This window comes from Numida meleagris, chromosome 7, assembly GCF_002078875.1.
Source record: "Numida meleagris isolate 19003 breed g44 Domestic line chromosome 7, NumMel1.0, whole genome shotgun sequence".
Classification (NCBI taxonomy): Eukaryota; Metazoa; Chordata; class Aves; order Galliformes; family Numididae; genus Numida; species Numida meleagris.
The window spans coordinates 13,632,511-13,657,415 of record NC_034415.1 but is presented as its reverse complement, the minus strand read 5'-3'; the positions used below and the strand labels follow the sequence as shown (position 1 = coordinate 13,657,415).

At 40.8% G+C, this 24,905-nt stretch overlaps 1 protein-coding gene across 4 annotated transcripts in view; it reads right to left on the bottom strand.

Moving 5' to 3' along the window:
• The window catches only part of ARHGAP29 (Rho GTPase activating protein 29), a 51,895-nt gene extending 28,193 nt beyond the window's left edge, over positions 1-23,702 (bottom strand). For 2 of the 4 annotated variants that reach the window (XM_021404325.1, XM_021404327.1), the window contains exons 1-2: positions 23,573-23,702; positions 21,347-21,691 (exon numbers count right to left, since the gene is read on the bottom strand). In XM_021404325.1, coding sequence (XP_021260000.1) covers positions 21,347-21,608 — 262 coding nt within the window. In that variant the 5' untranslated portion in view covers positions 21,609-21,691; positions 23,573-23,702. Of the gene's footprint in view, positions 1-12,758; positions 12,784-21,346; positions 21,692-23,204; positions 23,224-23,572 lie in introns of those variants that run through there. The other 2 variants (XM_021404326.1, XM_021404328.1) reach the window with 2 other exon arrangements.

Sequence of the window (24,905 nt, the reverse complement as noted above, 5' to 3'; positions counted from 1 at the left end):
GATCTAGTACAAGCTGACTCACTTCCTCAGAGAAAAAGGAATGGCATTTCTGTGTTGTCTGTGGGCATTATAACAAATAAGTCCATACAGACAATTTAGCACAGTGCCAATAGAGCCAATGATTTCAGATTTCAGTTTCAATTTTGAGTTATTTTATTCAGACTAAGACATTACATTTGGACTAGAAGTACCTATTTCTTTCTGAAGAAAGAATGAAGTCCAACATGACATGTCATTATGGTGTATCACTACTGTCATGCATGTAGGTGGGAAGACCAAATGAGTAATACAGCATTATATCCAGTGCAAAAGTCCCCAAAAGCAAGCCTCACAAGGACGATTGTACTTCAGACTTTATCTCCCTAGATGTCAAATATAAGATTTTTTTTTTTCCCCCCCAACTCGGGCTAGCTTGTACACTGTCAAAGAAAAAACCTTGACTCAGGAAGTGGACTACAGCAAAAAGATTATCTACCATTCACTGGCACTTTGTGTGTTTTTTCCTGCTGGATGGGGGCTAGGAAGCTCTGTATCCTTAACAGGATATACAGAAATCTAGAAAAAGCCATCTTATACCACCATAGATTAAGAAAGCTCTCTGTAATTCATTAAACACAGTTGTAGCTTTAATCTTTATTCACAAGTAGCATTCCATAATTTTTAACTGACAATACGAACACAACAACAGCAAAAAGTGTCAAGAGGTCAGCACTAAATGTGTCAAGAATTCTGTACATACACATGACTGGTAGAGGTAATTTACAACAAACACACACTGATGAAAAGGCTCAAGGTTTAAAATTTAATGCAGAAAACCAGGCTGGAAACTTCCCACTGAAAGCAACAGGAGCAGATGCTGGGACCTTGGATAAGAGATAATTTACAGGGGGTCTGCAAGAGGTCTACAAAAATAAATAAATCAAGAAAGGTGTGAAAATAGTGGATAGAATCAACTGCTTAACACCTGTCAGTTAAAAATAAACATTTCAGATAATTAAATAGAGCAAGCAAGAGCTAGATTCAAAGCAAAAAAGATGGTGATTCCTCATGTAAGAGACCTGTGCAACTCCTCAAAGCAAAGCACTGATAGAAGGTTGCATAGAAACAAGGACAGACAAGACAAGCTCTTCTGAGTGCCCCCTCGGGTTACAAGTGAGATAACAAATGCTTTACTGGATCATGCCAGGGTCCAGTTAGCCCGTGCCTGATGCAGCAGTAGGTGATGCTGCTCAGGAGACTAGCCAAGACTGGCTGCTTTCTGTGCTACAGCTGCCTCAGATCCCCCTGCACCCACAGCTATTGCACCACACTTCCTGGGCACTTCTGTAAGCAGTTACTGCCCACTGCCTTTAAATTCATCAAATTCCTTTTGAGCCTACCCCCACAATCTCTTTTTACTCTACTCCTCTCTTTGCTGAGTTACTAAGCATTGTACAGAAACTACGTAACATGCACCAGCTCAAGAAGTTCCCTATGAAGAAAGCATTCAGAGGATGACAGAAGTATTATATATGTTCAACTTAGTATTTTTTACTTTTCTCTAGCTATTGGCTATTTATCACTTCTGGCAGTGGTTGGAGCTCAGACACTGAGTTAGACACAGCTTTAGTTTGAACCAGCACTGCCACTGTCACCTCCAAATACTTGGAGAAGTTCCACAGCCATTACAGATAATTATAACGGTCCCTTTGGGCTTTAATCCATCAAAGGCTCAACTGTAGTCCCATCAAAGAAACAATAAATGCTGTTTGGAGTATTGGGTAGTTCCAGGCAAAGATAAGGGAAAAAAACAAAGACAGCAAAGCTGCACTGGTGTCCAGAAACCAAAAGAGGATCCTACAACACCAAGAACATACCTGAAAATTCTAGTAACGTGCTATTTTTAGGAAACTGGATATTTGATAAAGACAGGCAATTCCTTTTAGTTAATTAAGAAACAAATACAGTGACTTAAGTTTTGAAACATGTTGTCTGTGTAGGTAGCATCTCATCTCTTCTTTCAAATCTTTGGATACAGGCAAAACTTCCAGAATCCTTCCTTGGTGATTAATAATTTAGATTGGCTGGACTGCAAAAGAAAGGCTTATCTGGGGGCACTTGAAGCTATATACCACAAGCCTCCTCTATTACCTGTCTCTATTTAGCTAGAATGCATGCAGTCCTCACCTGAGGGGCATAAGGGTCAGCTGCAGAGACTGTCTGTACAAGCATACCACCTGACCAGAACTGTATCTCTTCTGTAGACAAGATGGAGGCACCCTTGTCTTCTGAAGGGCACATGCCCACTTGTGGATGGAGGGAAAACAGTTCCTGATGATGGGATCTGGAATACCCACACACGTATCCCACAACCAGATCCTCTTGGTGACATGGTGGGCAGACTTCTCATCCCCTAACAAATGTGGGACAGGGGAAACAAGGTTAGGATGCAGCCAAGCCAGCCTACAGTTTGCTTCCAGTCCATCCTCGGGAAGGAGCGCATCATGGGCATATGAGAAACTAAAAAAGTTGTTCTGCAGAATTCAGTACAATGCACAATACAGGCTTGTCATTACAGGATAAGGACAGACTCTTAAGGTTCCTTACGTTAAAAAAAATAATATGGCAAGCTAATTAAAATATATCTGATATCAAGATGCAGTTTCTTAGTGTTAACATTTGATAATACCCTCCCATACAAGTAGAGTTGGGGAAAAACGAAAGCCAAAAAAGGGGGGGGAGAGAGAGAGAGAGAGAGAGAGAGAGAGAGGAAGCAGAAAGAAAAAATATCACAAAGGACACTCTGAAACAGAAGCAGCCAGTTTCAAAGGAAAATGCATGTTGACAAACAGCTGCTGAGTTGAATTAGATGTTTATCATACTGTCCCGGAGAACACTATCACTAAAATAATGCATTCAAGTATGAGGTTAGTTATTTACTCTCAGAAGCAGAACTCCGGCTACACCCAGCTGAGATTGCTTTGTATTCCATGACTGTTTTATTTGTTTACAAAGTATCTCATACACTGTTTCTCTACCTCCCAAAGAGGAAAGAAGTGCAACACAAGTAGGGAGGGCAGAAGCCACCAGGAACTACAGTGATCCCACATTCAGGAGCTGATGCTGACCAGACTCCAACAGAGGGATTTCCTGTTTGTGACAGATTTATAAGCTTCAGGTACTGCAAGAACCTGAATGCACCAGATTAATAGAAATAGTTTCAATGCAACTAAGAGACCAAACCAAACCTAAAACAAAAACAGTTCAAAGTGGGAAGAATGCAAGAGGAAACGAGTCTCCAACAGGCTCCTGCAGCAGTTCAGTCTGACTTAAGCAGTCACAATAAATAAAGTAGTATTTACTTTCAGTTTTTCTGTTGTTCCTTCTTGCCGCACTGTATGAGTTCATTCACCTACATGCAGGAAATTCCTCCACCAATTGATGCTATATCAAGTTTAAAATATCCATCTGTGGTTCTCAAGCTTAATAATACAGATTGCAGTACCGTGGAAGGCTAATCATACTCTGGACCACAGGAATGTGACTGCCCTGGTGGTTCTGCAGCACAGAGGACACACAGGTCCAGATGCTTGCTTCAGTTACAAGTCCCTTGGAACCTCCAGAAAGAATCAGCCAGCCCTCTCTCCCTCAGAAGAAAAGAGCTCCTAAAAGAGGGGAGGAGGGGAAAAAAAGAAAGAAAAAAGGGTTTGAAAGAGCTTAATAGTTTGTTTGCAAACCTTCTTTCATCAGGGTTTAGACCATCATTTACTTCAGCAGAAAACAAGCTTACCCAAAAACATAAAGGCAACCGCAAGGAAAGTACGCTATGTAAGAGAAGCAAATAAAGAAGGAGAAGACAAAAAAGAATATTTGAAGTTGATATCAAGATCTTAGTTTACAGCCTCAACTCTTCATCTGCAGAAAAAAACAACACACAAGAACAATACAGCAAAGCATCTGGCTCACTGAAGCTGGCAAGCTTCCATCTCTGTGGCACACCGGTCTATCATCAGCATCTCACTGCTCAATGGAGTGGTCATAAGATGTGGTGACTGAAACGACTACTTTTGATGTTAAAAAAACACAAACTTTTTTTTTAATTTAGGTATTTCTCAAAGGGAAGCCTTTTTAAAAAAAAGCAAGCAAAAAAAAACAAAACCAAGCAAACACACTAGCAAGCAATAATCACCTTACAGCTAAGGATTCTGTTCATCCAAAACAAAATAAAAATTTGCTCATCAAGCTTGTTGGTGCCAGCCACACTCTCTGCCAAGCCAGGGCTGATTACAACACACGCAGTCAGGAAAAGCACTGCTGTGTCAGTTGGTTGGTATTCCTTTGTCTGTCCCGATTCATTGTTAGCCCAAACATTTCTGAAGCTTTTTATTTCAAAAAATTTTTGCCACAAAAAGTTTAAATATGGACCAGCAATATTTTTTCCCCTGCACAGCCATCATACACCCTACATAAGTATTCAGACCCACGTAGAAGACACATGCACCGTTCTGCTTATAGCTTCTTCCCCTAGAACATTACGACTTCATAATGACAGCAAACTTATCCCCCGCCATCCAATTTCTACAAATCCATGTGCCACAGGAAGCCAGTTACACTCTGCATCTTCTCTCCTTCAAGAGAAAGTGAATAAGCCGGACAGAATAGTATTTCAGGGTGGTGAGAATAATTATGCAAAGTAGGAAGCAACTTCTCCAATATCAAAATACCTGGATCTAGAATTTTTATTAAAGTTTCATCTTACAGGATGTGAACAGTCAGCTCCTCATCTCTTTTGATCTTTGAAGGATTCAGCTGGAATCAGTTTGAGTAATCAGCATTTCAATCTGCAAGCCCAGAACCTTGGCTAAAAGACTGACAAGTCTTATTTATCAATCTTATTTTTGGTATCAATGATCAAGGTAAATTACATTCTGTTTCCATTATGTTTCTGTGGAAGATTAAACAGTATCAGTAGTTATATTATCAAGGCTGAAAAAAATCAGCGTTGGAATGAAGCTAATCCAAAGAAGACAACTTTAAATTAGAACTTCATCAATGCCCATGTTGTGGGCTAGGAAACAGTCAGCACTCAGTTCTGAACTCGATCCAAATAATGATGCGACTTTCCAGGAGCATCACAGAGTAAGCAAAATAATCACACTGCAGTGAACTCTGTGGAAGCCACCTAATTCATTCACTTGGGGCAACAGTCTCAGATTTACCTGTTACTTTATTCTTGCCATTCATCCTTCCCCTACTTTAGCCCCACTAACCTGACTGACAGTCTGCCCTATTTGTCTGATCTGACAGAGGTCACTGCCAGAGTCTAAACACCATAAGAACTAAATAAAAGACATAATTAAAGAGTGTTTTACACCATGGTTTGATCAAGCACATGGCTAACCTTTGTCAGTGCTTCTTGGTCTGCTCTCGGGGAAGCTTTTGTAAGGCAGTATTCCTACGGGCCTAGCAAACAAATCTTATTTATTCCATAGATAATTTATTGTTGGAAGTCACAGTTTGGGAGTGAGCAGATTAACAGTAGCCTTAGTTATCATTTATTCCTTCACTTGGTTGTACGAACATGCTGCAGATATAAAGGAATGAAATATTTCAAATAATTGAAAAAAAAACTCAAAGAAGTTCTGGAATAATTTATCCTAGAATCTTTCTGTATTTTTAAAATCTCTAACAAGACTGGAAGCTGCCAATGGCACTAGTAAAGTCATTATGCTTCAGTCTCATTTATGATGATGAATTAGAAACTACCTACCTAACCCTCCAACACCAAGAAATAGGCCAGGGACTGCAAACAGGCAGCCCATCTTTGGGTTTTCCAGTAGCAGAAAGCCTATTGCCACATGGTACAGAGTACTGGTCAGTTATCAGCAGGACTGAGGTTGTTCAAAATGGCAATGGGTTAATCATTAGACACCACATGAAGGTACCTCCTGCTCCATGCCAAATCATCTGCCTGTCTTCTCACAACTTCTCAGACTATTGGTGCAGCTGGCACAAAACCATGAAAGGAGTGTAAACTTTGTACTCTGTGCTCTAGCAAGCACAATAAATACAGTCACGTATCCAGACCCATTTGAGCATTATTCAACTGCCTCACTATTTTAGCCAAATTAGGTATTATTTATTCTTCTTATTATTTAAAAACCCACATCTTCTGCAGTAGCGATGCTGCCTTTGAGTTATGCAAACCAACATCAGTGGTGATAAGATGGACAAAAGCAGCCATTTTACACAGAATGAAACACAATCTAAATCCTTCAAGAGTTAGCAAAATCTACAAGTTGTAGCTTTAGAAAAAATTAAGCCTTGCAAACTGTATTTTTTTTTGTCAGGGCATTTATAAAGGGGCTATTTATTCTTTCTTGCTTTTTAGCCTTTTATATTTCTGCTTTCAAAAAGGGTCTTTGACTACAACCCATTTATTAAGTTTTAGTTGTAAAATGAAACCATTATTACTGTTCACACGCATTGGATATAAGATAAAAGACTGGGTGCATTTTTAAAAAAATCTTTAATTTGTAGTTTCACAAATATAGTGCAAAATGAAAGGTCTAATTTTTATAGTGCAGAGTCTCATATTCAAGTCATGGTCACAGCATATGAAATGTTTTAGCCAAATCCTATATTACGATGATTTCTGCTCTGATAGAAACCTGCAGGCCTGAAGCCAAGAACCACACACTGCTCATTATCTGTGTAAAACAGATGGTAGTGTTCTTGATAGGAAGCCACATTAAAACAGCATTAGCATCCATTACATCCTTGGTATTGCTCTCAGCCATTTTCTTTTGCTCTGCATATTTAAGCATTTAAAACAGAAGAAAAAACAACACAAACCAAAATCCCATCCTCACTAACTTTTCATTATTTACCTGGTTTGCAAGAGTCAACAGTAAAAGCCCACTTCTCACCATAAAATAACCACTAACAGATTTTTTTTTAGAAGATTGCCCTTATTACAGGTCCACTTCAAAACAAACACAAACTACTGGAAACCCAACACAGAAAATAACTTGCTCTGGAATTTCAGAAGAAAAAAAGACCTGTTTTTAATATTTTCCCAAGAAAGGTGAACATTAATTACTTCAGCAGAAACTAGCACTATTAGCTATAGCTAATAAAACATCCAAAAATGAGACATTTTTTAAGAAACCACTGTAAAAACCTTGGAAGGACATCTCTGCCAACTGAAACTTGGTAAACATCTTTCCCTCTGTTACTAGTGAGATCTAACTCTGCAACTTGATAGGTGATTTTAGTTGCTCTCCATGCTTTCATTTCTTCACAGATTTCTCCATATATTGAGAAGCTGTCTACTTTTGAAGATTTGGAACAACAAATTAAAACAGGTTTGAAACTCTAATTTGGTTTATATTCTTTTTCCCCCCTTGTATTCAATCTTCTCAAAATATCAGACTGACCAGTACTATCATTTCTGTCAATCAGTATCATGGCAACTCTTGTTGTCGTGGCATCATTAAAAGACGCTACATCAAATTCATAGTCTTTGGCAACATGTGTTCCAGAATCCACTACAAAAAGTATTTTAATCACATAATGTGGCAAATATGATAATTTATGGAAAATGAACATATAACCAATTAGTTCAATGAAGAAAATCTAAGGACATTTGATTAGGAATGAAGAGAAAAGCATGAAAAATAGCCAAAACTATGTTTTACATAAAAGCAAAGTTTAGGGGCTGGGTTTTATTTTGAATAATACAAAGATCCAATTCTTTGAGAATCTATGGATATTTTATGCAAATAGCTTGTTGAATACAGTATACTTAAATAAAACTATTACTTTATTTATTGTACTACAGAGACAATATTAGTATGTAAGCAAGCATTTCATATTTTGCAAGTCAGTTCCCTACATATTACTGAACTACTACATGTGATCTTAACATAAGGTTACAAATTTAGGTTACAGTGAAAGATAACTTCGTATTTGAAGTTATTCTAAGGGCTGAAGTTTTCTTCAGGTCGGGGGGGGGGAGGAAAGCAGGTCAAAAGTGCAGGCTTAGAACTTTTGCAGGAAATTTGCTTTTGATAAGAATACAGAACTACGTTCTGTTAGTCCAGAGTTTCAAGCAAGAGTTCTAGCACAGAAAGCTGCAGAGCGTGTTGTTAATATTGATCCAGCTCTTGAAATCTGATATTTGCTACCTAAAACTGACCCAAATATATTACTCTAGCCATTCTGATTCTGCTTGAGTGAAACACTTTCCAGGGAGTTAATCAATTTGCTAAAAGAAGTCAACTGCTTTTTGGGTTTGTTTGTTTTTGTTTTTACTCTTCTCCACAGCTTTTGGGGAAAGGAAATACACATACAGTGTTCCAGGCCTGTGAATATCCTCCACTGACCTCCATTTTCTTTTTTCTTTTTCTTAATGGACTACCCCATTTTAATTATGTTCCAATCCTGTACCTCCGAGAAATCAAAGCATTTTCATACTTACGTAGTAAGTCCTCACCTATACAAATAGGGCAAATTAAGACTAATTTTCAGAAATTAAAGTTGTAAAATCTAAGGTGACTTAACAAAATAAATCTTTTCAAGTCAGAATAAATGGTGTACACATGCAAAATACATAGTAATCAAAATCTTAATTCTGCCTACACTGAAAACGGTCTTTTTTTTAATTTTGTTGATGTGCCAACTGATATCAACAGCATAGTTATTACTCCACATTCATTTCACATTTAAACTCATGGATAAACTTCCCATTTGCGTGCGGGGGAAGTCCTTCAAGAAACCTACCACAATGCAGCTTTTCATTAATCTATTTCATTATGCTGTATGCCACATTCCTTCAACTTTTGTATCCTACCAGCCTTCAAATTCCAGTCAACTAACCTAGATGTGTTCATCCATGCAGTTTAATCCTTAGAATACGCTAGTGTTTTATTAACACAATTTAAAGACTAAACAAACTGGAATGAAAATTGCTGGAGTTTCTTTATTTATCTGTTTCTGACAAATGAGAGTGAACACATTACATGGCCATTTTAGCAACACTTCCTATCATTTCCCAGAATCTGAAAGTAGCTGAAGAATAAAACTAGGTGAGGATAATGCTTTAACACTTCCAGAACCCATTTAAGTCAGAATTTTATGTTGCTGAGTAGATGTAAGGCTACTCTCTTCGTAATGAATACATTTGCCCTATGGATGGCCAGTCACATTTCACCAGTTATAACCATCAGGGTTACTGTCTACTAAACTACAGTTTAGTAGAATAGTCAAACAATCAAAGATGCCCGTAAGATAAAATGAGGAAAAAAACATGCCTTACGAAACTACGTTCCTTGTACATTGCTTCAAGTTCTGAAAAAATTACAACAAAGCAATACTTAACATCCTCAACACAAATTTCTGGAAAGAAAACAAACGAGTAAGAAAAGGAATAACTATCCCCAGAAGTTTGATCTCACCATACTAGCCTGGTACAGAAGGGATACTATGAAGGTCTTTTTTAAGACAAATTCAAAAGAAAATAAATTTAGCCTTTGTTAAGCCATATCAAGAGCTTATTAAAAAAACCCTTAACCTCTAACTGATTTTACTTTTAGTTTAAATACTATCTGTTCTACTTGGCTTCTCCTTTTAGCTTAAGTCATTGACTGAAGAAGCCATTTTTTCTGCTGCCCACCCGTCTAGTTTTCAGAAGACCACACAAAGCCAGGATTATGAGACTATACGTTAAACAAGAGGTGAATTTACTTCATGCATTTTTAAAGTATCTTTAAAACACAATTATGGACTGATAAAGGCTGTGATAGTATTCCTCTTCTATTTTATTGATTAAAAGAAAACATCACAGAAGTCAAATCACTGCAGCCATCACCAGTTGCCTAGAAAACTGGTGACGTAGAAACATAAAGGATTAACTGTTTGACCTTCCAGCACTGAAGCCCTGCTAAAACAGCCACCCAACAATAGAGCACAGTCTGGCTTTATGACCCACACAGGTGAAGGCAAAATGATGAACCACGTGAAAGCTCAAAAAACATTTTCAAAATCCTCCTGTTTCCTGGAATTTGGAACAGTCAATCTCTACTGCAGTACAATGTTTTGATATCGGGTATTTCACGCTTACATTGTCACTATAGTTATAACTGATGTCATAGTAGTACTGGCATGACTCAAAAGACAACAGTGACCCACTGAACAGCTCATTAGGCATATTTAATTGAGCAGTATTTCTTCACAAATAAGTTAAAATAGAAAGGTTAAAGATAGACAAGCAGCAGAATGTTTGCTTTTATGGTTCTGGATTTACAGAGCTGTTTCCTCCAGTGCCCCTGAAGCTGTCATTCCATCTAGCTAATGCTAACTAAAAAAAACCTAAAAACCAAAGGATGCACAAGCCAGTAAAAGTTACAGAAGTGGAAAACTATAATAAAAACAGGTAGAACTTGGTCAACAACATACACAGTAGCCCCATTCATTTCACTTTTCATCCAGGGGCACACAGCATTTGATGTTGCATAACAAGCTTCTCTCATTATTAAGAAACTGCCTTATTTACATACCCCAGCCCTATTGCTTACTTTCCAATTAAGTTCTCAGCTCACTTCTCATATCTAGTTACCAGCTGAAACCAACTACTAATAAAAGGAGTTCACCATTCCTTGCTGAATTTGTTAGCTTGTTCTTGTACATGGGTTTAAAGATGAATCACAGAGCCTTTAATGTGACCACTCTGCAATCTCAACCCTAGTGTTAGTTTCTCCTTTGTAACCACTGCCATACTTGTCATGGTCACCTTCTTTTACACGTTCATAAATCATCTTTACTCAACATCAACCATTTACACTACTAAACTTTCAAGTAAGCAGCTTGCATCTTATCTGATGAAGTACAACAAATCTGGAACCTTCCATTAAAAACTGCCTCTTTCACATGCTCTTTTGCTGGTAGTGTTTAACCTTCATTAATGCTGAGACCACAGCACATTTTGTTGGCCAGTACTGTTTCGTTTATTTATGCCTCCACTTCAGTGATTCCAGTAAACATTTTTTCCACTTATAGTCAATACTCAAAAACTTCTTGATGGACTTTGTCCCATGGATGCAATAGCACCAAGACCAAAGTATTTTCTATACTACATTGCTTAATGAATAGAAAAAAAGTCCCCTGAAAACAGAACAACCAACAACAAAGAAAGAGACAAAAGATCTTAAACATTCTAAAGAATCTGTTCATATTGCAGCCAATACTAAAGCACTAAGAACTCATGAATATTGAGCAGACTTTGAGCTAACACTCTAGGAATTGCCTATCTACAGTTATTTCAATAACATCTAATCTTATAAACACAGCTAAGACAAAGCTATAGTCCAAAACAAAATATCAGCCAAGATGGTAACCTTGTCATAACAGAGCCCTGAACTGATCACACCTGCATAAGCTTTGAAAATTTCAGCACAATGATCAGAAAAGAGCACCCTTGAGAAATCCTGTATTACAACACTCAGATTCGGTCCCAAATGCTAAAGATGTCAAAGCCCTTGCACAGAGTGAGAGAGAGAACACACTCATGCTTAAACTCCATCCTACAAATATACTACTTACAAATTATTGATCTACAGTCCTGCAATTCATTCAGCCAAAGCCAACAAGATTTTTAATACATCTTAGCCGGAGCTTCCTCACTAGGCCTTCCACATATTTCAGATTCCTAAAACTAGAGGAGAATTAGGACTTCATTACTGAAGTTATTCTTTCCTTTAAACTTTCCAAAATACACACTTCATTCTTTCTAAAGTAAAAGGCGAAGGGAGGCTCTAAAGCTCACAGTATACACATTGCATCACTGTCACTCTAGGTCTAACAGATAAGCAGTACTAACAGAACTTTTACAAGTGGAGTATAAATATCATGGTAATATGACATAACACACTAAAATGATGTACAGCACAAAAAAACAGAATAAGTCCACATGTTATTTCACATGCTACAAGAACCTATACCTAATTATTTGCTATAGCCTCACCTCAGTCAACCCAATCTTCTATTAAAAAGAAACATTTTGGGAAGATGAAGGGATAAGTCCCCATAAATCTCCATTTTATTGAAAAATGAAAATCAGTTACCTATGAAGATGGAGGTCCCCGCTCTATATCAGGTCTATAACCCTGCTGTGCAGTTCTAATCCCAATTCATTAATAAGACATTAAAATAAACAATCAAATCACTGCAGCCAGCAGAGTACATGAACATTTACTTGAAATTAAGAAATAAGTCGCTTCAGTTCTGTGACCTAACTACATAAATAGGAAACACAGCCCCAAAGAAGCAGAGATGGGATGGTTTGGTCTCTAAAATCTTCAGAGTTCTGATACCTGAAGCAGCAGTCACAGTGCCTGCAACTCCATGCTGTCAGGTACGCAGTAATTGCTGGTACTGATATTCCCGTTTCATATTGCAACTTGAATATAATGCATCAAAGAAATTATAGAAATGGAATACATTTGTGAGTACGCTAGAACACTTAAAAAACCCACAACTGCTCCTACAGGTACACGTGAATTGCTGTTAAGAGGAAAAGACTTCAGTGCAACGGAGCACATCTCAGCCTTCAGGTGTTGGTGTGGAGTTGTAGGAGAGATGTAGATTTGCGTACAAGCGCTCCCTGCTCCTCCAGCAAACTGCTAACTGTATTAGAAAATGTTTGGTTGTTAGAAGGCCCAACTTCACATTTACACTCAAAAAAGAAAACCTGATTTTTGATTCTCTCCCTCACTACTTACCTCTCATCATGCTAATCTTGTCATACCAGCTTCCTTAGTTTAGCAACCGCTGCAGAAAGGGAAGGTAATGCTAACCAATAGAAAAGCTAAAGTTCTTTAAATAACGGATTTTGGTATTCTTTGTATGTTAAAAAGCAAAAAAGAGAAAGAATACGGGTTTTATTTTTATTACTCTTGCACTTCCGAAGCAAAAAAAAAGCGGAAGATGCCGGTGTTCTTCTATAAAGATGCGGCGTTTTCCTCCGCTAAGCAGCGAGGCCTGACAGCACCCTGTCCGGCCCCGCCGGCAACAAGCGCGCGTTGTTCCGAGGAATGCGGGGTATGCGGCGGGGGCAGGGCGCGCTGCGGCGGAACCGCCTGCCGCCAAGTCAAACAGTAACTGCGGGCTGCAAAGCCTGGAACGGGGAAACTGCCCTTAGTATCCGCCGCCAGCAACCTGCATTTAGCACGTAGCTTACGCTCGGACTCTGTGGAGCACAGCTTTGCTCGAAGTGAACTTCAAGGCGTTTTTCCTTCCCTTGTTCTGAGCATTGGAAACAGCAAACTTGTTCCACGCAGATTAATTAAGCAATGTTCTAGCAGCACAAACTTGCAAAGCAGAAGACAATGCCCAACTCCCCCGGCGCTCCTTGGGTCATAGCCCCCAAAGCCCACGCCTCGCCGGCAAAAGCCGCACGCCGCAGGCTCCCGACACCAGCGCCTGGAGCGCGGCAGCTGCCGGAACGGCGCGACGGGAACAGCCGCGGCAGGGGAAGCTCGCCGCCCTGCTTCGGGGGCATCGCTTCTCGGGAACGGCGTGGTCTGCAGCTGTTCCTGTCCCCCTTAAGTTTTGCTGCTGATCTAAGCAGTGCAGGCTCGCCGCGGGCCTGCCTTCATACCGGTGTCACTAGCGGCTTATGACCTGAGCTCTCTGGAGTACAAACTTCTGTCTTCTTCACAGAAACGGTTGGAGTCGAGGAAGCCAGCACCGTACAGGGGCAGAACTCACAGCCGTGGCCCCAGGCTCTGCTCCAGAAGCGGAAGGGAAAAGAAAGGAAAGGAAACCTGGGACAGCAACTGGTCTCTGGAGCATTGCGGTCCCTCAGCTCTGCTCAGGGAGGACATTGACAGGCCTGGCTATTCTTTTTCCTCCAAGTTTAGCCACAAAAAGCATCAGAAGCTGTTAAAAATAAGTCACTACTAATGGCGTTGAGTTCTTAGAATAATTCTTAACTTGTTAAACAAAAAGTTCAGCGAAGTATTTACTTTGCTCTTATCTCTACATCCTTTACATCTCCTACCTGGAAAGTCATTTGCATTTGTCAAAAAATAGTTTCAATTTCAGATTGGCAGAACTAATATCTAGGAGTGATTACTAGGAAACATATACGAGGGTGTAATAAATAGTTCCAATCTTTCTGACCTGGAAATTTCTTATGTCTTTGCATACAGAAAGCAAGTCTCAGAAGGCAAGTCTAAATGATGACAGTGCAATTCAAACATGAAAACCAACTGATGGAGAACGCCTACACATGGCATTTTCTGCCTGCTGATCTCTTCTCACCATCTTTTTATGCATCTCTGTCAAACGTAACATACAACAGAGGAGACAAAAAAAGTTGGTAGAGGGCTTAGCAGTGTACACTACAAAGCCAGGGTGGAGTGCCATGACTGTCACAGTCTTTTTTTTTTTTAATTGAAACCTCCGGCCACTTATTCCTTTGCCAACTGCCTTCTGCCCCTTTTCTGAGCTCCCTTCACTGTATAACCTCACAGTCAGTCCGTTCATAAAACCAATCTAGCTGAAAATGATTTTGTTTCTCCCTAAGACCAGCATTGAGTCAGGTCTGCCCTTGGGAACATGACACAGGCACCAGAGGACGACTGCCAGGGCCAGGAAGCAGTGGTGAGACCACGGGAGTTTACACTTTCAAATTTGAGAAAAAATACATTATTTGTTTGGTTTAAAACAGAGACTTAAACATAACAAGCTTGATAACATGACATGAGAACAACAATTTAAAATGCATCTTGTAGACATTCAGCACAACAGATTGTACTGGTGAGGAAGAATTCCAGCTACTGGTGAGGAAGAAGAGTGTGATTTCTGCAGGATCACTTTCAGAAGTGAAGTTTCAGCTTTGCCCAGCTGCCCCACACCTGCCCCAGTCTGTCTGGACCCTGGCTTCCCTGCTACCGTGCTTCACAGGATCATTTCTGCCAACTGCTACGGGAACAACATCCAAAACAGCAAATACGAGTTGTCAGAATTCAGCTCTTAACACCTTATTTGTTTCAGCAGCAATCTGAACCAAGCTATTGTAAGCTGGTGTATTTAAAACAGGCAGTTAGTCCTTGTAAACCAAACGCAAGCAGAGCTACGACTTTAAAAACAATGGCATATTTTAGAAGCAAGTTATGGAATTTAAAGGAGTATTCCTCAGGTATTATAGGTATATAACACTTGAGTAGATCCTGAAGGTGATCTACGTAAAAATTCCATTTCGGGCACTATGTCTGAAAAGCTGTGGTTTCTGTAGTAGCATTGATTATTTTCCAGACAGTTTGTCTTCACTATTTTTACACTACATGGAATAAGGGAAACAACATGCCACACTCCACATGAATTCCTCTGCCTTTTCCAGAGGATTCTTGAAGGTCAGTTAATTCACAAACAGATTGTTTACATATTTAATAATCACTTTGTTCTCACAATCCCTGAAAGTCAGCTGCTCTGTCAGCACACGACTTTCCCCTCCTCCATAAAGCCTTCCCATTTAGTACTGTGTCCTATCAAGGAGAAAAACAGCCCTGTTTTCCTCCCCAAAACTGAAGATATCAGTACAGCCTCACTCAAAATAAGAACAAGTATATAAACATCCCTTCCAGAGTGCCGCGAAGAAAGGTAAATGCTATTAACCTTGCTCAGAGCACTTTGCCCACCTACCATGCATTTGTACTACGAGGTAAATTTTCAGAATCTGAAGTGTTATTAAGCACTTAGATGTCCAATTTAAGGTGCATCAAAGACAGCAGCTTTCACTGAGAAATAATAAAACTGGAACATAGAACAAACAAAATTACATCTAGTATTGTAAATTATCATAATTTCAATCTGTAATCTTCATTTTCAAATCTAACAAACTTCAGATCTCCCTAGCAAAGCAGGACAAGTTGACTTGCAAAGACACCAGCTCAGAACTTCGCTGCAGAGGACTTTAATGTTTTATATTAGAATATGATAAAGAAATGAAAATCAAGGCCTAAACATGCTTTAATATCTTAGTCATACTAAAAATATAGACAGTGTTAGAAAAAGCGCACATTATCAAGCCTGGAAGGAGTGAAGAGAAGATGTTCATCTCTGACCCTCAGGCACTATATTCAGCAGAAAACTTCTGGCTTTTAAGGTAGCAATACTAATCTTCACAATGGTTTTGAAGTTACTAGAGACTTGTTAGGAGGAAGCTATTTAACCCAACACACCTTAACAGGTGTCCCACTGGGCTGAACATCAATCCTTCAAGAATAAGCACCTGATAGGTTTCAAGTTAGGCAGCATTCCTGATCCTTCTGAAAGCATCAATGCTACTATAAAGAGGAGTCAAATGTTCCTGACCAGGCCATCAAGCTTCACCTGTATTTTCACTTCTGCTGCAGATTCAAAAACCCTCACTGAACTCTAAGAAACCAGACAGCAAAATCTGATCCTCAAAGACAGACTTGTGATGAAAGGCAAGAGCTACAACTTGCTATTCTGTTTCCTAATGTATCTAGAAAAAAGGGTACATTACCATTTTATAATAAGCTCTGATTTACATTAGTTGAAGACAGGATGAACTTGAGGAACAAAGCTTTTGCTCATGAAAAGGATGCAGAATTACCCACATGAAGCACACAATATCACACTTTGAAGATTACTTCAAAGTTTGTGATAAAGAAAGCAGTAATACATAAATATGTTCCGAAGTATAGTCACAGATCATATATTAAAGTATAATTATACAAGCACTTTCAGACCACATGCAAATTTCACCCTTAGAGCTATTCAAAATGCAACAGTATTTCCCACAGTCCCAAGGGCAGAGCTTACAGTGTACGCTGCATTCCTTAAAAAAAATAAATAGGAGATGTTGCAGAACCAGTAGTTAACTATCTTCAGAGGAGGGAAACAGGAATGTTTCCCCCACATTTCTGACTTGATACAAGTAGAAGCTACTATTTACTGCTCAAAAGTGAAAGAGTAAGTAAAATATTTTAATTAGGAACTCAGGCTTTGCCCTAAATATTCTTTTATGTGATTCTTTTTAAACCTTAGTAAATGACTCTCATTTGAGCAAAGGCCACACAGTGACATCATTTGCTTAATGCAGTAGTGGAATGTATTAAGGGCAGTCATGAAACAGACTGTACTGGCACCAATCTCAGGCATAGATACCTATTCTGAAGTAGATTCCTAACTTCTCAAGTCTATGCAGTAAGCAACACTACATTTGAACCAACAAATAGAACTTCTAATAGACATTTGTTAGAGCTAGGTCCTGCATATTTTGTACTAAGAAGTTGCATAGAAAGCATGTAAGCCGCTTCCGTGAGGTACAGACATCCTTATACTTAGAGGAGATTGGACAGTATGGACTAATTACCCCATATCTCCTCCCTGCCAAAGGAACATACTCTGCATGCTGAAGTCACTCAGCCTTATGAAATTCAACAGCATTTACTTGCAGGCACAAACCCATGCTTCGGGACAAGAATTAACCTTCTCCATATTACAGGGTTTGGTTGCAGCACATCAAATTCTGAAGTATTTTCAGTGCTGTGGTGAGGTTGCCAGGCCCTCAGCAGGTCTGCAGAAGGCAAACAACTGTTCCATTCCTACAACTTTCTCTACCAAGTTACTTTTTTTCTTGTGTGTCACTACATCCTAAGATTGAAGATAGCTCCAGCCTTTAGACTGTACTTGCTGTATGTCCCACCCTTTGAAAAAGGGCTGCCAGATGAAGGTAGCAATCTTCTCCTCACACTCTCAATCTGTAGCTGAAAAGCCACTATCTGAACTCAAAACACAAACAGAAAACCCATCAGCTTTCAATCTGTTACATTTTAACAGCTTCTACTTCGGATGTACATTGAAACGAGAATTAAACTTGGAGAACAGCAAGAATGTCATCAATAAAACTGAGGATTCAAATGAACTATCTGAAGAGCAGTACAGACTGTAGCTGACAAAAACAGATCAAGGCTTCTAGGTATTTATTCAGCATATACTCTCAAGTTTGGCCTGCCAGGTGGGATTCCTGAAAAACTGTTTTCCATTTCTTCTTACCAGAAAGGAAAGATGACTGATTTGAGTCTCCTCAATACATTTCAATTATCTTTATGTCAGGAAGTACTAAAGCTACAAAATGAGCAGGCTTTTCAGTTCAAGCACAAAGACATGATGACAATATAACCATCCTTTCTACTATCAGCCATATGACACAGCCTCACTCATCTAGAAATCTAACCTAAGACCAGACCAAAAGACTGATCCATTGACATTTTGTGCAGTTCAACCACTACAGGTTTAGACTGTCATCAGGTGGTAGAATTAAATTTTTTCTTTTTTTTTTGGTGAAACAGCACTGAATTCATTGACCTAGGTACAAAAACAGAGCTCTTCTTTAATGAAGATGTTGGTAAGTACCTTGGTTCTGTCTCTCAAGATGGATAGCTAATAATAGAGTATTACGACCAGTGAGTACAATGCCTAGATTCAGAAAGGAAATTGAACTCAAGTGCATGGAACACATGGTATTTCACTCAGCACAAGAGGCAACTGTAGCTCCCGTGTCCAAAGGGCTGAAAAACATCAACTGGGCAATTCTATTCACAGGGAGGTTTTTTTTTCCCCCAGGGGTAGAGGGTTGTTTTTTTTTTGTTTAGTTTTCATGTGTCATTGAGAAGCAGTTTTTTTTAACTCTGTTTTTTTTTTCTTGCAATCATCATTACATTTCTACATTTAAAAGTAATTTCCATATTTCATTCAGTATTATGAAAATATAACTGCTGTAAAAAGTCAAATTACATTAACATAAGTGACACAAAGAGAAATGGCACTGAAACTTGCAAGAAAGTGGGTGAGAAATGTCTGTTAACACTCTCTCCTTAAATAATATAAAGAACTTGCTGAGGTCTTTTATCAACTTGATTAGTACCATGGAAAACACAGCACAAGTCTGTATCCAAAGGCACTTATGATCTAGTCAAGACATGAATACATATTACAGTCCAAAATAGCTTAAATTTTTCATCCCAGATAGTATCAGTACATCAGGAGAACGCTAAGTGAGCTGTCAGTGAATAACTGCCAGACGCTTCCAGTGCGGCTCAGACACAGCAAGCAGGGACCATGGAGATCCAACCACAGCGTGGAATTCAAGGCCTGCGCCCATGGGAGCCAGCCCAACTGCTGATGCAGGCCCAAGCAGCCTGCAGCAAGCTGAGCCACATGCTCCAGAGGGAGCTTACAGTGTTCTACAAAGGAATTTTTAGACAAATCTGTCAAGCGGTGATAGCTTTCAGAGCTACTGTTAGCCAAACTAAGTGAGGGAAACACTAGCTGGAAGTTGAAAAACTTACACTAGTCCCCAGGAATGCTAGCCAAACTCCAGGGCTTGTTAAGTGATGCTGCCGGGTAGCATTAATGTTTGCCACTTCTAAACCAATTGAAGAGGCATAGAGTAAACACAAAAATAAGATGTCTGCTGTAGTTAGTAGCATTATTAATTTTTGGCTCTTATTTCATAAGCTTCAGAGCAAAGCTTTACTATTGAACAAAAACTATATTAAGACAATTAATTCAAAGGAAGAAATTAATTTCCCATCTCCGTAACTGATTTCACCTTGAAATAAATCATAACTAATTCCAAAATGGCAGTAAGCTGCAAGTCTTACAAGTCATAATTTTGCATGTAACATGTCTGTTCAGCCACCTCAGCATGCTTTTGTCAGGTTTTGGACAGACAACTACAAATATTTCTGAAGATAAGTAAGAGGGACTAATGAAATTCAAACTTTGCAGCTGCAAAGAGGTCATCTCCAGCCAGCAGCAAGACCAGTAGAGGAAAAGAAACATCTCTCCTTCATAAATTAACAATCCTTTTAATGGATAATATTGTTTCAAAATTCAGTTCAGCAATCTGACATAAAACAATACAATAACTCCTATTTTCTGTGTTAGCTTCTTGGATCTTCTGAGCCCAACATTTTTTACTGACCATTGAGTAATAAGCGCTGTATGGCAGATGAAATACATTAGCATTTTGATAGACCTTTCCTACTGGATGCCTATTTTCAGTGTCAGCCGGCACTAGACACTTGACCTCACAAATAACTCTCCTCATTCTGTGTGTTCAGCAAAAATACTGTTGACACGAGGCAATCGCTAGTATCAAGTTACTGTCCTGGTAAGATCTGTTCACACTTTTTGGCACCACTCTTTCAGCTGGATACATACTCAAGCCTTTGAAGCTTACAAAGCACTGGATCCAATCACTTCTAGCTGCCTTCTCCTCAAAGAAGGATCGAGGCAAGATCTGAAATTGGTGTAATCATTCTTTTCATTCCTTTTCCGGAATATTACATTATCTATAAATAAAAAGGTAATCCTGAATACAACGTTAGAGGTAACAAGCACCGCACTAGCACAAGGGAGCACTAGCAAATTCACTGTCTTTGAATTGAGTAAGAATCTTAAAATATCACCCTACTCCTCAGGATCCACATAAATTTGTGTATTAGCAAATTTGAATTCAATTTCAGAGGAAACATGATAACATTAAGGCATGGGAAACAGCAAAAAGAAAAGCACACAACATGAAACACTGGAGTCACTACTAACACTTCGTGTTCATGACATTAAAAGCTGCTTTGGATGTCAGTTCAACTACTAACATGGGAATCCTTCTGTAAAATCTAGATAAAAGCTTTCCTGCTGATGATCAAAAATGGACTAATATCCCTAAAGAAATCTGAAGGTGCAATAAGAAACACTCCTTGGAAGCAAAAAAAAAAAAAAAAAACAACTTGCAGATTCCACCAGCTGGCAGAAGACAGTAGCTACTTACTGTACAGAGACAAATTGCAGAGAGAAGTTCTGCTCTGTCTTAAAACTCCAATTCAAGCTACTAACATGCGCCTCCCAAAAAAGCAACCAAAGAAAGATCAGAGTCATACCAGTCTAGAAAACAAGAACATTGCCAACAGAATTTTTTGGAATTATAAGAACAATCAAGTTGTTAAAAACTCATCAGTTGATGGCCCTGCTAACTTTTAGTGGCAATCTTAACAGCCTGCTAATAGCCTCATCTCCCTTGTCCTTTCAAGTACTACATGCTCCAGCGCACTACACAGCTGATTATGAAACAGATTGCACAGCATTCTGATGAGGAAACATGGAACCCAAAGTAACAACCATTTCCCATAATCTTCATGTGGGGGGCAGGATAAAAGGGAGAAGCAAAAGGGAGGATAATAGCTGCAGTAAAAACTAGATAAAAATATGAGTAGAGGCATGGGAGTTTCAGAAAATTTAAGAATTTAGGATAAAAAAACAACTGCCATACCTTCAGAACAAATGGCTTCCTTCAAGTAGAGTAGCACGTCTGCAAATTTTCTGACATCATTCACCAGCTGCATGATGTATTCTGGGTCCACAACAGGATTATCATAGCAATCAGAGTTGGAGCTAATGCTGCTCAGAGAGCTGCTCTTGGTGCTACGACCCATTCCCCAATTTCCCGAAGTAGAGATGGTGAAGAAGTTGGAGGTAGACAGCCGGGCTAATCCCAAACCACGTTTGTTACTTCCACCGTTCTGTCGCAACATCCCAGCAGCCACTGTGCCTAGAGAGCTCCCACAGTCAACATTCAGGATCGCCTAATGTCCGTTAACCAGCCAGAGATGAAGCCCTTAAAAATGGAGGAAGGGAAAAGGAGGTGGAGAAGGGAAAAATGTTGGTTAGAGCAGAAATACATGGAAAGCAACATTTTTGTACTGCAAAGATCCAAAAATTGTTTCAATATGACATTGCTTTACATTACAGTGCTTAACTGAAGCATTATCAAGGTTTTGGGCTTTTTTTTTTTTTTTTTTTTTTACAATTCATGCAGTAAATATGCATCATTGCATAAAAGACAGTGGTATGCAGAATTATTTCTAGAGCTAATTATGATAGCTCCTTTTTTAACAAGTTTGTTCCCCCACTACTTCTTTTTGGAAACCTTAAGAGTCATGTTTGTTACACTTACCCCCAGACCCATTCCCTACCATGAAATGTTACTACAGCTGACAACAATTGCAAAAACACTCCATGTGACACAGACCACAAGCACCATCCCAGCTTGCATCAACCACCCAACCGCACTCAGCATCCTGCCTCTTCAGAAAACAGTTGACCTTGATCTGATACAGTGATTTTTTGCTACAGATTGTGCTGAGCAAGAAAATTTGACCTATACAGCCTGAGAAGGGAAAACATCCTGAAAGTTGGTACATGGGCTTGTAGGCCTACTGCCTTGTAATAAAGCCAAAGGAAAGACATAGAAAAGTGAAGAGATTTAAAACATCTTAGCTCTAACGTTTATCCGCAAATCTCAGCAGAGTTAGCCTGAAGGCTGGTGCGCTGCTTTAGTACACCCTGAAAGTTTCACTACAAAAATATACAAATCTGGAGGCTAATTAAATTGGTATAAGTCAACAACTATCTGCAGCCATTAGTTTAGCAAAAACAGAATGCTCCTTCAGAGCTCCCATGTCAGGTTAGGCCATTTGTCTGAAGGCAGCCGGCTGCAGGTGGCAGAGCCAGGGCTGGGTCCAGCAGCGCCCACAATCCTGCCATTACGCTCAGCACCAAGCCAAGTGCTTGGTGCTCACACTATACGGTAAGCACTACAAGAAGAAAACAAAATTAGAACATGCCAACTAAACAAGTTAGTAATGGCTGCAGATACGCCCACAGCAATAACTTAAATTCAACCACTGACGATAAAGAAACATTACTATGACCTGAGTATTAAACACAGCTTGACATGGGAATTGTACACGCTTCTGTAGTCGGTTAGACCACGGAACCAGCACCCTTAACACTTTGACACTCCAACTCTGTATTTCAGCAGGAGTTACTCTAATGCAGTTCCATTATTTTTCCATTATTTCTGCTTGATCTCACTTTGCAACGTGGAAGGATCAGAGGGAGCTGCTCAGTGCTGTTGGTGCAATGAACTCCACAGGGGCTGCGCTAGGAGCCGGGTTGGGAGGGACGCAATGCACGCACGGCTCCAACTTCTGCAGGCACGGTCTGCGAGCAGCACGCAGCGTGCTTACGGCTGCACAAGTAGTATAAGTAATTAAGTGACTCCAAAGACCTCATCTGCCTTTGGAACAGAAAAGCGCCCACCGACTTTGCTACAAACGCCTCCATACCTCTCCGGATAGAGCGAGCCAGCCCCAGCGGAAAGAAAAAAAAGCCAGCAGCGGACATGTCAGCAGTCCGCTCCCCGGCACAGCCCCGGCCGGGAGGAGAGCACGACGCAGCGAGCGGCGCGGAGAAGCCGCCCCCGAGGGCCCGCGCCGGGGCCCTGCCAGCCCCGGCGTGCCGCGGCAGCCCCTCCCTGCGCCCCCGCCCCGCGGGCAGCGCGGCCCCGGAGGGCCGATCCCGGCGCGGAGGGAGGGCGCGGAGCACCGCGGGGGGCCGCGCATTCATCGCCACTCCTCTCGGCGCCACCGCCGCCCGCTCTCCCTCCGTCCCGCCCCCACGACGAAACCCCTTGCCCGGAACCACCGAACCTTACCGGAGTCGCTACCGGCGAGCGGCGGCCGAGCGCAGCCGGCAGCCGGGCGGCCGCAGGCCCTGCACACCGCCTCGCGCCCATGCAGCGCTCTCCTCACAGCGCGGCCGCGCCGCCGCCCCCTCACGCCCGCGCGACGCCGTTGGCCGCCCGCGCGCGGCGGGGCGGGGACTGAGCATTCCCCGCCCGGGGGGCGTGACCCGGAGCCCCCTCCGTGCGATCGCGCGGTTTCCAGCGGAGGTTACGGTGCAGCCCCCGCGCGGGCTGCGTGTGACAGGGCACGGGAGCGCTGGGAGTGACCCAGCGAGAAACAGAACCGACTGTAGCCGAGGGAAGGAGAGATTCTATTGCTCCCACGCCCTGCACTCGCCGTGCCTCGTCCCGTGCTGCCGAGCGTACCACGTGCACAGTCGCCGCTTTCTGCTGCGTTCCACCGCTTCTGCTCCCGGCAGAGCTGCACCAACGTCGGCGTGTAGCGGCGAAAGAAGGAGCCCGGGCCGGGAGCGCCGTCAGCACCCTGAGAGCCAGCTGCTGGCACTCTTCAGCTTTGGTACTGTTGTACTTGTGTATACGCGCACGTTGTCGGGGTTAAAGAAGAAAAGAAAAGCTGGAAGAGACTTCCTCAAGCCGCATCACATAGAAACTGAAACAGCTCCCCAGCAGCAAGCGAGACTCGAGGACCTCTGCAGACTGGTGGCAGCAGTTTGGTTTTCCATTTGTAGAGGCAAGGACTACAGACCCTGGAAAAACCCCACACTAAATAAAACGTAACTCTAGAAACTGAGTAAGTGGTTATAAATTCTTCAAGTCCTCTGAGTTTGGAGAAAAACAAAGAAACCAATGCCTGAGCTTCAAAAAGATGCTAGCGATTCAGGTAATTGATTCAGCAGATGTCAAAATCAGGCCAGGGCAAACAGTTGTAAACTAATTTAATGTGCAAGTGGGGGAATGCAAGGCAAACAGTGCAATCGACAACCACATTACCAGGAAAAGTACTAAAGGTCTGTTGTGGAAAAGTCATTGAAACACTTTGATAAGTGTACAATAGCAATAAAAAAGGTAAACAATGAATTCCACCAACACTTTTTTAGAAAAGAAAGCGTACAGCTACAGCAGACTGTTTCAGAAACTTTTTTAAAAGAGAAGTATCTTTATTTTGCCATACGTATACCATTTCCATGCACATGTTAGAAAATGCAAGGAAGAATAAGCGCTGCTGATCTCACTATGTGCCCAGCTCGGCTCTTCTGCTGTTCCTGAAGCAGACAGGTTCCGTTGTGCCTCTGCCACACTTTGCATCAGTGTTTGTTCCCTCACAGGCCAACCTGTGTCTATA